This window comes from Eurypyga helias, unplaced genomic scaffold (genome assembly GCF_000690775.1).
Source record: "Eurypyga helias isolate BGI_N326 unplaced genomic scaffold, ASM69077v1 scaffold39966, whole genome shotgun sequence".
Classification (NCBI taxonomy): domain Eukaryota; kingdom Metazoa; phylum Chordata; class Aves; order Eurypygiformes; family Eurypygidae; genus Eurypyga; species Eurypyga helias.
Window position 1 is genome coordinate 7,873 of NW_010257960.1, and position 14,495 is coordinate 22,367.

General features: G+C 38.2%; 1 protein-coding gene across 1 annotated transcript in view; it reads right to left on the reverse strand.

The window, feature by feature from the left end:
- Positions 1 to 4,521: 4,521 nt before the first annotated feature.
- Positions 4,522 to 14,495, reverse strand: part of STAM (signal transducing adaptor molecule (SH3 domain and ITAM motif) 1) — a gene marked incomplete at its 5' end in the record, with an annotated part of 13,073 nt that continues 3,099 nt past the window's right edge. Inside the window, 6 exons of the mRNA XM_010154204.1 lie at positions 4,522 to 5,411; positions 6,557 to 6,732; positions 8,768 to 8,921; positions 9,259 to 9,313; positions 11,520 to 11,607; positions 13,273 to 13,361. Coding sequence (XP_010152506.1) covers positions 5,162 to 5,411; positions 6,557 to 6,732; positions 8,768 to 8,921; positions 9,259 to 9,313; positions 11,520 to 11,607; positions 13,273 to 13,361 — 812 coding nt within the window. The remainder of the gene's footprint in view (positions 5,412 to 6,556; positions 6,733 to 8,767; positions 8,922 to 9,258; positions 9,314 to 11,519; positions 11,608 to 13,272; positions 13,362 to 14,495) is intronic.

Sequence of the window (14,495 nt, forward strand, 5' to 3'; positions counted from 1 at the left end):
TGTGTAAGCACCATCCAAAAAAAAACCAAAACCAAAAAAAACCCACCACCAAACCAAACCCACCCAAAATCAACCCAGAACAGCAAAAACCCCACCTCCACCCCATCTGAAATCAGGAAATTTGAGCTAAGTACTTCTCACAGACATTGCCTGTTGCACCTCCAAGCCCGTCCCGCCAAGGAAGCCCCTCGCTGATTATCCTTCCGTGAAATTTATAAATTGACTTTGCAACGTAATGAACTAAATGCTCCAACTTTAATATTTTGCATTCATACCAAAAACAGTTAACAGTTTTTACAAATAGTGTTATTTACTAAAACAATTCTTGTACAACAGTGCCGTATATCTAAATATATACATATCCCAACATCAAAGGGAGCATCAAAACAAACCAACCAACCCCAAAATGCACTTCGCTACCGTGTTCACTTCATTAAAACCAAAGCAGACTGCAGCAGGCTTCTTCCCTTTTTCATGACAAAGACAAAAATCGTTTGGATTTCCAGAAGCACATGCAGGATAGAAGAACGCAAACTCTGCCCACCTGTTTGCCAAGGCAGCAGCATGAAAAGTGAACTTTAGATCTGCAATTTACAAAGTAGCAAATGGAATGTTTTTTTAAACACAAGCACCCTGACTGAAGAAACCAGGCTTCAAAAACATAGGTGTTTTTTTTACACATCCAAGCAAGAAGCTCAAACGTCAAGGCCTTCCCATGTTGTAGGGTGGGGCCGGACAGTATGCACGCGGAGGGTAATCACGGCAGCTGACAGGGAGTGTCTGCGGTGTGGAGTTGGTCAGCCTCACTAAGGCTGAATAAGAGAGTAAAAAATGATTCTGCCTGCTGTTAGCAATGGCAGGGTTTGCAGCAATGGAGGCTTTTGTCACTTTACCTTTTTCTTTTTCAAAAAATATCTGCTCCCGATTTTTAACTGGAAAAATTATGCTCCCTTACTCGTCAAAACAGACACATGCGTCTCCTCCAACAGAAGCTGCAGCTATGTAATTCCAAGTGCCACTGCAGCTGCTGTAATTAGAGATGTCCTTTCCCATTCTGCCTGTGAAACCCAGCAGACAAGGAACACGGTAAGACCTGCACATGTAAAGGCTGCACAGGTATCTTTGAAATATGAGTGAAAAATAAGGTAAGTGATGTTAGAGAAGATAACGAAATGTTGGAGAATGAGGTATTAAGCAGTTCTCCAGTGTATATCTGATGTTCCTGCCATCCAGATGAAATCAGAGAACTGTTTAGAACTGCAGCCTAAATTTGATCAGCAAAATATGTAGTGCTATTAGAAGCAATTTTATCTCCTTTGTTACATTTAGGCGTTTGCAATCTGGCAGAATACTCTGAGTTCTGGTTACTCAAATCCATTTCCGTTCCACCCCCCACTCAAAATTCATGAACAGTAACTGTAGAGGGAGGGCAATATGCTGCTCCACACCCCTTGAGAAGCATGCAGTAATTCCTGCATTCTGTTCGGTCTTACTGTTGCTTTACTGCTGTCTGTGTGTACCTTGGCCAGTGACATTAAATACTCCTCCACACAGGTACTGGACACTGAACAGAGATTGGGTAAACACGTTGCAACCGTTCCTGCAACCGCGCACTCTGGGACGTACTGCCACGGCACGGGTGCAGCACATTTCAACAGGCTGCCTCAGTGATTTTCCTGGGATGCTTCACAGTAAGCGTTAGCATCCTGCTTACGCCCGCAGAGATCGAGATGATACACATGGGTAAACAAGCTTTGTCTATAGAGGCGAAATGCACAGAAGGCACTTTCCAGAGTTTGCTCCAGTTCATGCTAACCAAGTCACCAAAATATCCCTTCTCAAGTTAATTAATGTTTTTGTATTCCTTGATGAAATGGTTAAATAGCAAAGGGTTATACAAAATATTTGAGAAAAACGTTTTAGCCTTTCACTGACAATTTACATGTAAAGAAACAAGACATTAAAAAATCAGGTTGGAACGTGAATAACATATCATTTCCAGGGATTCTTAAACTTTCAAACTGATTAATTTCCTGACTCTTTATCTGCTAAAAAGCTTTTCCATAGAGTAGCTGTACATGTACTTTCCCCCCCTCTCACCCATATTCAGTGTTAAGACAGAACATACGTGAACTTGGTCAACACGATGCATAAAAAAGGACTCTCAGAGAAAGTAACAGCAGAGGAGCCCCAGCAATGGCATCTCCAGGTTCATGATACTAAACCAGCAGAGAGGAGATGAACTGAAATATAATTCCTAAATTACCAGTTAGAGAGGATACAAGAAGATAAGCGAAGGAACTAGTGCAATGACAGCACCTACCAAGATAGGAGGGGGCATCACTTTGGAGTACCTGGTGTGTGGGACACAACCAAGCAAGAAGATGAAATAATCTTTTCTGCTAAATGAGAAAAAAATCAACATGAAGTAATACAGCTTCAAATTGAATTTAATTGGAAAACAGCTTCTGAAATGGAAAATGTAGGATGCAACAGAACTGCTATGACTCTGAACCTTGGGATCTCTAAGCATCTACTGCACCAACTGCGGATAAAGAAAACCGATTCTAACACAACTAAAATTCACAATCTGCTACTGGAGATTCCTCAGAGCAGTGACTAACATCGGCATGATGGAAAACAGCCAGTGTCCATCTTTTTTCCACAACTTCTGGTGTACTGAATTTATCAGGGCATTGCATTTTAAAAAGTGGGGTTTGGTCATGATGAACACAAAATAAAAGTTGATTTTGACTTTCTTAAATATGGATGAATGCCCAAAATAAGTAAGTGGGAATGCAAAAAAACTAAGATACACATAATTCTTCACTGTTTAAAGGAGAAAGCAGGAACAAGCGTTTCAGTGAGTTAAGGAAAGAAAACATCAAAAATTTTAAAAACAAAGACAATTTTGTAACAAAAGGTATTTTTGTTGAGTCATTTCTATCCAGAGATTCCACAGGCCCGTACTAAGGAACACGTGAAACCTAAGAACACAGTCAGTGTCAGCTGGACTATTTCGATGCTTCAAGCTCCACCTCGAATCAGGGCCTAAGAACTATGGAGTCAAAAGTTATTTGCACTTTTGTATAGAAATGACACTGCTTTACACAGTGTTCTCTGTATCTTTAGGTACCTTAGTCCAAAATGAGAGAAACAATCTAGAAAGGGCATGTGGTATCATTTAAAGAAAATCACCTCTTCAATCTATTAAACATAATCTATGACACAGTATCTTGGATTACTTTTCTTTCAGTATTTCCTTTCAAATTGCAGAGGCTTTTGTGATGACACCTAGTACTGAAATAATGACAGTTTGCTTAAGAACTCTGGAGAAAAGAAAACCATGAAAATACCAGTATCAAAACAGCCCGCTGGCAAGAACATCCCCAACTGGAGCACGTCAGCTATGGGCACGCTCTGCAACCACCCCAGTTAGAAGTTATGCACTGTAGTCATCTGAAAGCATTAACAGGCAAAATAGCAGTGTCTACAACACCTAAACAAAGTCATGTTACGTAACTGAACAGGTGCAGCAGCGTGTGGGATAACTGAGGTCAGCTTACAGTACAATGTACAACTGCAACATTTAATTACAGAAGCACCACACTAAAATATAATACACAAAAGCAAACTGTTTCTGACATACACATAACAAGACTGAAAACACAGATCCGATGTTGAAGCCATCTAGTATTGCTCTAATTTGAATTAGAGTCACTGGAAAAGGTAAGAGGAAACCAGGATGCATTAACAGACTGAATACAAATGCAAAGTAACAACAGTCTTTTTATAAGAAACTCTGATCAGGCATATCTCAAATGCTGCCTGCCATTACCATGGTCCTTGTGCAGCACCTCAGCTGAGCAGAAAGTACCATGCCTTAAAGAGCCACCTGGCTAAGTCACTGAGAAATGCAAGGGTTTAAAAAAAGACTAAAGCACATCACTGCAGAAAAGAATCCAAAGTAACCTGAAAGGGAATGAAAATCAGATGCCTCAAACTATTCACACTACAGAAGGGCTAATAAACTCAAATGGTACAACTCGAAATGGAAACAGATGTTTAAGGCAGAAGTGTTTGTGTAAGAACAGTAAACAGAACAAATTGCTAAGCAAGGCCACAAGAGATAAAATAAAGCCCTGAAGGTTTGTTCAGCAAAGTGATTTAAATGTCCATAACTCTCCATGTTCTCATTAAAAAGACTTGAATAAAGTAGTGTTACTCATGTTCTGTGTTCCAGTTTAAATCGCCATCATTTCCCCTCCAACTCAAATCCCCTGTCTTTGGTGTAATCTCTACCAACAGACACAGAATACAGTTCTGGTTCTCACTGTAAAAAACAACTTGGAAAAAATAAATTACATGCTTCTCATGATAAAATCAAGATCCTGATCTGTTGCATGGTCCCATGATATGTTTAGCAGCCTCTGAATAGTAGTTTTAAGTTATTAATTATATCTGAAGCAGAATCATAATTTGCTGTTATCCCCCCAAATCACTTACTAGTTAACTAGTTTACTTTGGTAGATAAGCCATCTAATAGTCATGACACACTTGTGTTCAGTTCAAGAAGTAATGAAACCTAGACTCAGATAAGTTTGTAAATTCATATATAGACCGTAGCTTGTAAGTGTAACCATGATATGCAGAATTACCGCTTTTCCTGCACTGGAAGAAGCCATCGCATCTGTCATAAAACTAGACAAAACTATGAAACATGGTTGTCAGTTCATGATTAAAATAAAATAGTAAAGTAAATTAATTTTTAAACACTGTGTTAAATATATTCACATGATCACCATAGCTATACGAAATGGCCACTACTGCAATCACACACTATATGTACATAACATATATGCCACAACAGTTTGCAAGTGTTGAGCTTTCACAGACTAGCCAATTCTACCAGACATAAATAATCTTGTACCAATTTTTAGGCATTTTAAAAGGAATTAAATGTCCTAAATATATCTGTTCCTCTGCAAAATTAAAAAAAAAAAATCCTAAAAAGTCAGTGCAAATTGAACTTGTTCACCAAGATAGATTCTTATTAAGCTGAGGATAAACCAAGTTTAAGATATTAAAGTAAGAAACTCATAGAACTGCCAACTGCCTTTAGCAGAGGTTAAAGAAGATTAGGAATCACAAGTCCTGGATCCTATAGCAGAGCCTTCTGTGAGTAACTATGCTGTGGTTGTTGAGGTGGCGGAGGCTGTGGTTGTTGTGGAGGTGCTTGTTGACTGCCTGCTGCCTGTGGCAGTGGCGTAGATGCTAAGTTATAGTTTGGCACCTGCGACATACTAGTTCCAGCATTCTGATAAGCAGCAACATCAACAGCGGCAGGTGGTGGACTATACACTGAAGCCTGGTTAGAGTAAGTATTTCCAGCAACAGAGCCAACCATTGCACTGAAAAAAAAGGAAAACGTAAAGTTGAATTAACAAATAACTTATCGACAGAACAGCAACACTTCATTGCTTCTTCACCTGTGGTATATATGCACACAAACACCTCCTAACGCTGGACACCTTGCATATTTAAAACCAGAGCCAGTGAGTGTTGCAATTAAAACTCAGACACACTCCTCAGATTTAGACACACTTAACACACCTCCCATGGATTTAAAACCAGACTGTGAATCTGTACTTCACTTATTATAATGTGCAAAGTGGAACCCCATCTATCTTCCATTCTGCTCATGAAAAAAAAAACCCCACACAAAAAAAACCCAAAACACAAACCTAAACCCAACCAACCGTTTTAAACAGCAAAACAAGTCAGGTAAGGAATGCAGAAACTCACTTTATCAACAGATGTCTAACCACCCTAAAAAGTAACTTTGGGGGACAGAGACTAACAAATACTTAAATAACTCCAGACGGATGTCTCTCCCAACTTTATAAAGTAAGATTACTTTATACACAGAGTAAAAAAAACCCCAAAACAAAAAACACACTAATCTTTTCCTAAGGTCAATTCAAAACTTTTTCACAATACAGGTAGCTTAGCCAAAGCTAAGCATCTTTGGACATCCACCCAGAATAGGAAGCTGTATAAGCTTTAGTACGTATTCATAGCCCATTCCATTATAATCCAAAATGAGCAGAATTCTCCCCATGCTTCCACAACAGCATATTTGAAAAACAGAACAATACAATATATATTATCTCAGAAATTACAAAAGCCAACCAGAGCAGCAGATAATCATCATTAAATGTGTGTTAAGTTATTTAAAAAAACCGCAAAGCCCAACACCATCAGTCATGACTCTAGGATTTTCTCTAACTCTTATTTTACATAAAAGAAATATATACATATATAAGAAATATTTTTTTTCTTATAGAAAAAAATGTAAAAGCAACAGAAAAGTTTGAAGCTTGCCAAGAATATTTACCAAATGCATGACACCAATAAAAAGCATACTGGAAATAATTGCACTGAAGTATCTTTCAGCTCTGTTTACAATTACACTTCTGTAAGAAGAGAATATCAAATATTATCTGTATTCCTTTATGTTTTAAATTATTTTAAACTTGAAAATCTTTAAATTTACTTTGTGTAAGACGCCTGTGCAGGCTGACCAGGCAGTACTGAGCTGGCAGATGGAGTAACTGTGCCTTGGCTGAGGGAAGGGAGCTGTTCAGGAGGAAGATTGTAGCCTTGAATATGGCCCATCTGTGCACTCCCTGCCACCAAATACGCATTACTCTGAGCTTGCCCCGGATAAACCTAGGAAGTTAAATAAAGGAACATTAAAAATAACATACAAGAAAATGTGGTATTTAATATCAGTGTAGAGCATGAAGACAGCCTCTCAAACCTCTTATTACAGATGTTCCAATAAAAAACAACCAGTTGCTTTCTATTAAGTGCTGCAGTATGAAAAAATGACCAGATTTTCCAAGGACACTATTTGCATTCCCAACCTCATGCTCCAGTACCAAAAAGGTCAAATAGTTTACTGGAAAACTTGTATTCCAAGTTTTATTTTAATGACTATTACTCATTCTAACTGACAGCTTCTACTCCTGAATGAAAATACCATAGGATTTAAATCATGTAACAAGTAGCAGTCCAAAGCAGAATACTTTTTGATGCCAAGATATCTTTCACTTAGTAGAATCATCAAAAGGGAAAGTAAAAAATTTATTATTTTTGTGTCATTAGTTAACCTATCACTTCATGTAACTGTTGAGACTGCCATTGTAAAATTGTTTGAGCAGGGCAGAAGGGAAAAAGTGTTCTTAAGAAAGCCTCAGTTGAAAATAAGGAGGTATTTTACAACTAAGAGAAAAGCTTGCTAGTAGATGCATCAAATGTATTCTAGATCAAGACCAAATTTCTAAACCCTATGCTTTAGTTCAATCATGAATTAATTTCTTCTAGTAATTTGTGTTAAGCCAACTATCAGGTCCCACGCACAACACTTAGGATTTACAGCCTTTCTATCTTAAGATCCGTGAATCTCAGATGACATTCACAGAAGACATCAATATTGCAAAAGCATTTTAGAAGGTAGAAAAGGCACAGGACCTCCTAACTTTTCAGAACTTTATACTGGCTCATCTTCACCCTAAAATCCAGTTTTTCCCTTTAAGAATCCCCAGAAACATGCACTGTTATGAATCATTAAAAATATTTAATAGGGTCACGACGTGACTGCTTATCACGTACAAATGGAAGACAATGTTCCTCTTAATGACACTGCAAAAACATACATCCTCTTCTTTAAAAGTCACTGAAAGAAAGTACATATTTGTAGGAAGCTAAAAGAACTAAATCTATATCAATGTCTCTACAACACTGTGTAGGTATTAATAAGCTGGCTTGAATTTTTTTTTTAGTCACTCAAAAAGCAAGTACATTATTGAAAGTACAGTTTGAAATGTTACATATTCCTATAAACAAGAAAAGAATACAGCAAGTGTGCATTAGACTATAGCATCAACCATTTAAATCTTTAAAAGACCTTTAAAACATACTGCAGTATATGAATAAGCCACAAGACCTACTCAGAGAGAACAGTCAATCACAAGTAAATGCTGCTATGGAAGAATTACAATTTTTAACTTCTATAATTTAAATGTTAAATGCTCTCTGCTGGTATTTCAATAAAAAAGAAACTCAAAGAAGAGATTGATTTTGGGGCAGAGAGGACATCATCTTAACCAGAAACTGTACTGCTTTGGTTCTTTACTTTATTTGATTCACTATGCAAAGCCCTGGCAGCTTTTATTTTTAGTTTTATGTGCGACTCAAAGCACAATATGGGCTTTTTCCTTAACCAGAAAGAACTGAATAGGAAGGAACTAAAAGTGTTAGGACCTGCAAAGGGAGAATATCCACAGCTTGCAGCTGAAAAACAATTTTTTTTTTTTTTTTTTTTTTTAATACTATGTTCAGAGAAAACACTGCTCTTTCATTTGAGATTCTCCCTGAGGGGACCAAGATGATTTTAACCGGGCATTAAGGTAACAAGATCAAAAAAAGAGGTTTCCAACTCAGGATGAAATGGGTGGGAACAGAGGGGCAGAAATAGGAAATAAATTATTCCTTGCAATCAGCATGCTCCACCACACTTTATACATCAGCCTATATTTATTTTAGTAATTTAGAGAAGTATACTGTAAAGAAAATATTTGAGCAAGTTTTGTAAAAAAGTTAGCTCATGTGAAAGACTGCTTATCACTAATAATTTATATGAAACCAATAATAGGTCAGTATGTACTCAGTAATTGATGGCTGTTAAAGGTTACATACGTACCTGTGAGCCAGAAACACCAGATGACTGCATATAATACTGTTGGTTTTGTAGTTTTGCATACATGGAATACATGGGGTCTTCATTCATCAGTTTGTTATACAAGGAAAGAGCCTCCATGGCTTTAACATTGAGCTCTGAAAGTTCTGAATGTTTCCTAGAAAATATATTTTACTGCTTATTCTACAATTTAGGTAAAGTTCAGTACAGAACAGACAATTTGTGAGGAGTGATGAGCACCATATTCTTACTGCCCGTGAAGTGATGCCTGACAAGCACCAGAATGACAAATGGCACAGTGCTATAAAATACTGTGTGATTGGGGAAAATACTACTACTGACACCCTTCAGACCTCCCCCCAGATGAAGAGCTACTAATAAATACATCTATTTTCTTTGCCAGTATTCACAAAATTAAGGTATCATTAAGTAACAACACGGGTATTTTTAAGAATGAAATCTCAATTTCAGTCAAAACATTTGACTTTTTTTACCTGTCTATATCTTCCAACTTTTCGTCTATGAGAGGTCCCATCTGGTGGCACATTGCTGGAATAGAAAAACATTAAAATGTATCACAGTAATATAGATTTCCATACCGCAAGTCAGAAAGCAGCTTTAAAAAAAATGATCAGAGAAATGTGTAGATGCTGGTCCAAAACGGTTTTTTCATCATTACTATAATCCATATGCCAAAAACATGATAGTTACAGAGGCAGTGTCATGGACAATTTAAGAATGAGATCCAGCTGAAGTTCTCCGTAGTGGTACAGTTCACAAAGTATATTTTTAGAAGAAAATAAAAATACAGAAAAAACAAAACACATTTAACATCCCAGGAGCGTAAAGTTGAAGCTATTTTGCATAACAAGGTTCAGGTGTATCTGAAAGGTGATCCCTGCTTCAAGGAAGAAGATTTGGCACTGCAATCTAGATCATGTGCTCAACTGACATTACTGCAAAAAGACTTTCTATGAAAACAACGAAAGGGAAAACAGGTTGCAACCATTCACATCATCTGCATGTCAAAGGCACTGTAAGTACACTGCTATCTCACTAGGATCCTAATTGGGGAAGGGGGCTTTGTCAAACCGCTAACATGTGCAAAAACCAACTCTAGAACTTAACAGGTGTAGAATGGAAAAGCATTTAAAAAAACCAAAAAATACACCCCCTGCCAACTTTCAGCAGAAGGGCACGGGGGTTCATGTAACTGCCAAGGAAACCACACTTAACTAACAGAAAGATGGAGTTTAACAAATGTAAACTAAACAGACAAGGAACGGAAAGGGGAAACTACAGTCTAACTCTAATCCAGAATGCAAAATATGCCCACTTATCCAAGAGATGAACTATTTACTCATCAAGAGATGTATTCGATCCCAAGAGTCACTCAATATTCAAAGTGAGAGATGAGAAAAAAAAAAGATTCAGGCATCAAAGATGACCTAAATGCATTATAAGCAGCTCTGAACACTGTCTACATTCCCAGTTTTCCCAAATTAGAGATGCAGAAGCTTCTGAAAGCCTCCGGGCTGTAACAGGTTAAAGGGTATCACCGATGGGTTCCTTGAAGGCAACTGCAGGTCAAAGAGGAGTGGTATCAAAGGCACCCACCTGCTCCCTTGAATCTGGGATCACTCTGGCAGGAACTCCAGGAGAAGATGTAAAACCTGGTGTAAGTTCTGCCTGTTTTTACACATAACACAAAGCGTGGTAAAAGGCAGGACAGGGATTGCTTAGGTGTCTGTAGGCTAACACGGTAACTGCGCTGCTGCCCCCCACCTAGGCTCCTGAAAGCGCTGGGGTGAGCTCTCCAATTTAAAGACATTTGTGACCAGACACCTGGCTGACAAAAGAAAATGAAGTGGGTTTTTTTGTCAGATGTCGATCAGCACCTGTCACCATGAGTAGGAACCCAAGATCCAACGCACATCCGTAACAAAATTCCCAGCATCTATGCTAAAAGAGGTAGCTACCCAAGGCCTACATGAGTGCAGAACAAGTACAGCCTTGAAGATGGCATTGTAGAACCCTATGTCCTATCTCAATCATCAACTTAAGCCTATGTTCTGTCTCCTAATGAGGAAGTTTATTTTCTTCTCCAAAGTCCCCTTCAAAAATTTTCGCTGCATCTATCAACCCAGATAGAATGGTCTGTAATGCCTGTTTGAAGAGGCAGTCTGAGTAATTTGAGTCTAAAGGACTAGTCTGATTTGTAGCACTCTAAGGTATTTGCTAACGTTGAAGTCCTACAGAAGTACATATGCAAGTGAAAAGCGTGCGATACCAACAGGTCTATTCTAAGCCTCAGTAGTATTTCTGCTTCCTCTCATAGAATCTTCCCCACATTCCTTTTGCAACTCATGCTGTGCCACTCCATGGGGAAAAAAAAAAAACTGACGAATAAGACTGAATTAAGTGTTTCTGGGTTTTGAAAAGGAAAAGAAGATGGAATATAAATTTCCTTGAGAGTGGAGCAGGCTTGTTTTAAGTTAAAATTTTGCACTTCGGTCTCTTCAATGTGGGAAATGAGAAGTGAGAAGATAATTACAGCTGAGACGCCGTTCTCAGGCCTGCTTGTGGTATGCACATGAAGCTGAAGTGGCTTCAGCTTGGTTTCAATTTGTTTTGATATAGGTCATTACTAGAGAGGAAAACAACCACCAAAAAAGACAAAACAAACTCACCAAAAAATCCAAACAACAGCAACACACACAAAAAAAAAAAAGACGCCCCCAGGAGATGATCTTACCCTCAAGATGAAGCAATTCCGGGAGGTCCGGCTGGTCATCAGATGGATCCGCACTCTGCAACATCTGCAAGAGTTGATCCATTTTATCCTAGAACACAGATTGTGGAATTAGTGCATATGTGGGGGGCAAATTAACACTTTCAAGACAGTAAATTTAAGCAGCTATTTAAAACAGCCATTTGGATCTCTTGGGACTTGAAAATCATCTGGACTAACTTAAGAACATACAACTCATACATGCTACTTTACAGGAATGAAGATGCCTGAACAAAAAAAAGCCAAATGGTAAGAATTATCAGCAGTAACAAGTGGAATGTGCAGAATGCCCCTTTATTCCTGCAAGTCCTTCTAAACAGTGTTTTCTGAGCAGTTTGGGTTTTTCCATTCTTGTTATTACACATGCAATACTACCCCCTAGTGGGATTAGTGCAAATGTTGTGACAGAGTAAGTTGAGAGAGTACCTGAAAAAGAAACAGGTACTTTGAACAAAATTCACTGAAAAACTATCCCGCATTTTCAAGGTGTAAGAGGCCTGTCAGCACTATGTTATCACTAATATTTACAAAAGGGGTTTTTTAAGATGATGTTTATAGGGGTTACACAGCTGAGTAACGGGTTAAGTGCAACCCCTTTATAAGAACACAAAAGGGTGGAAAATTTAACAGGCATAAACTTTGAAAACTGCATCTTGGAGTGAACTATATTGCTTAAGCAAACATTGTATGTAAATGATTAAAAACGACTTCTCAGCCGAGTGCTATCAAATAAATAGCCTTTAACGGGTCAGTTATGTAGGTTGGATCAAAGCGGAAACTAAAACCATGTTTTTTCTTCCTTAGCCCTGGAAAAGCAGGAAGACGACAAATGGACTACTTCCTTAAAAATGATACTATGATGATTTTAAAAACTAAACAAGACACTAAAACATAAACTAATGCCGAATAGCAGAACACAAAAGCTGGAAGGCACCTCAAGGCAGGCCTGAGATAAGCTAGTTCAGCAGATTACACACTAATATATATCACTTGGGAGGAAGAGTATTGGAGGCAGGACTTAAACAGGTCTTTAGGAAGGCAGTAACTGATTTTTCATTTCAAAACATGACAGAATCCTAGTTGAGAAAGAAATGGAAGGTCATGGGAGAGAAAGAAAAAATTCTGAAGAGAACAGCTTTACACCCCCGGGAGAGGGAAAAAAAAAAAAAAAAAAGGGCAGGGAAAACCACCCTTGGCTGAAAGTTCCTGGGAACCTTGCAGAATCACTGCAGTGAGATTTGCACAATCTCACTGAGTATTACTTACAGAGCAACACAAAGCTCACAGTTCACAGAGAAGGAGAGAGATCTTCCACACTGGGCGAGGACAGTGGTGGTTATACTGGAAATAAATCTAAGCCAGCCTTCAAGGGTATCTCTGAGCTATCCTGAAGTGCTTAAAACTTGAAAGCAAATGTGTCACTCTAATAAAGCTTCCAGTCTGGAGGTGAACAGCTGCACAATCCTGAAGTAGGCCTCTAAATAGAATGCAGTTTCCAAATTCAGTTTCAGAAATTCCCAAGAACTTCAAGACACAGGAAAAAAATTAGAATACTGCAGATAGTTTTTTCTTTTTTAATTAAATCAACTTGCCCTTCACATTCTCTTTTGATGACATCCTCCTGACATTTCAAATTGGTTTTGAGGTACAGGATGAAAGCGTTAAACAATATTGAAATGTACCAGCAGTTGAAAATCAGTACTTGTATCATGCTTACTTCATCAATATAAACGGGTTCAGGCTCTGGTTCTATTGTCTCTACTTGAACTTCATCACTGAATTGTACTGTTTTCTTCTCAGTTTTCACTGCAAGATAAACAGAGTCATTTTATTTTATAAAATAAAAAGAAACAAAACAATGACATGTTATACAGCTAACATGTTGCCCAAGTTCTCTGCACTTGAAACATCTACTGTTAAAGTTTAAAAAAAAAAAAAAACTGTTTTGTTGACTTTTCAAGGCCAAAAACATCTCCTCAGACTTAAACAACTGCCTAAAAATACATCAGATCACACAAGGTCAGCAGAAACATGTTTTAGGAAGTAAATGTCTTTATCGCAGATTACTCGCACGTAACATACTTATTAATAAGTTGCCAGAAAACGACTAAGATAGCATGATCGGAAGAAAAAAAAAGGGCTAATGAGTCAGATTTAAGAGAAAACTGGTAAAATCATCTATGACAAACTGGAGCCTTCTTTCCTCCTGAGCAATGTATAGAATCAAAAGTTCTCAAATTTTGGTATTCCTTCTTTATCAAACTACCTGCAAAAGCATCTCATGCCTCTGTAGTGGAGGCCACAACACAAAAGCTGCCAAATACTACTCGTATCAGTTAGTCTTAACATAGAACAGACGAGTCCTACAGCATGTAGTTCTGATGACCTGCTCTACCTTTGGCACATTCACACTGAGATCATAGGAGATTCATCTTGCAAACAGATTTACAGCAATCAGTTCTAGCATCTTAAAACCTTGTCTAATATTTAATATTTTAAAAAATATTTAGAGTAGGTTAGACTGATGTAAATAGATACAAGATAACCAGTAAGCAGAAAAAAAAAAATCCTTCCATTGTGTACACATACAAACCCACAGTACATAAGTTTCTTGAACTGTCTGACTAGTGGCAGTCTGGCCAGCGGCCTTCAGTTGTTCCTTCATTAGGTCCGTGCCATTGCAACCAGGCAAAAAGGCAGTTTGGAAAAAAACTGTTGTCGCCTACACTTATCTAGGAGTCAGTGGTGGTATTAAGTGAGTCTCAAGGAAGCTACTGACAAAGTCAGCAGTGGACAGCATCATGTGTTTCAGCAGATGCCATCTCGAGCGACCTTGCTCTGATACACAGAGATAGGGCTGTTGTTTCCGAGAGCACAGCCACGGCTCCTCAGTTTTACTTCAAGTATCACATGAACTTGCAACTTACCTCTATCATAAGG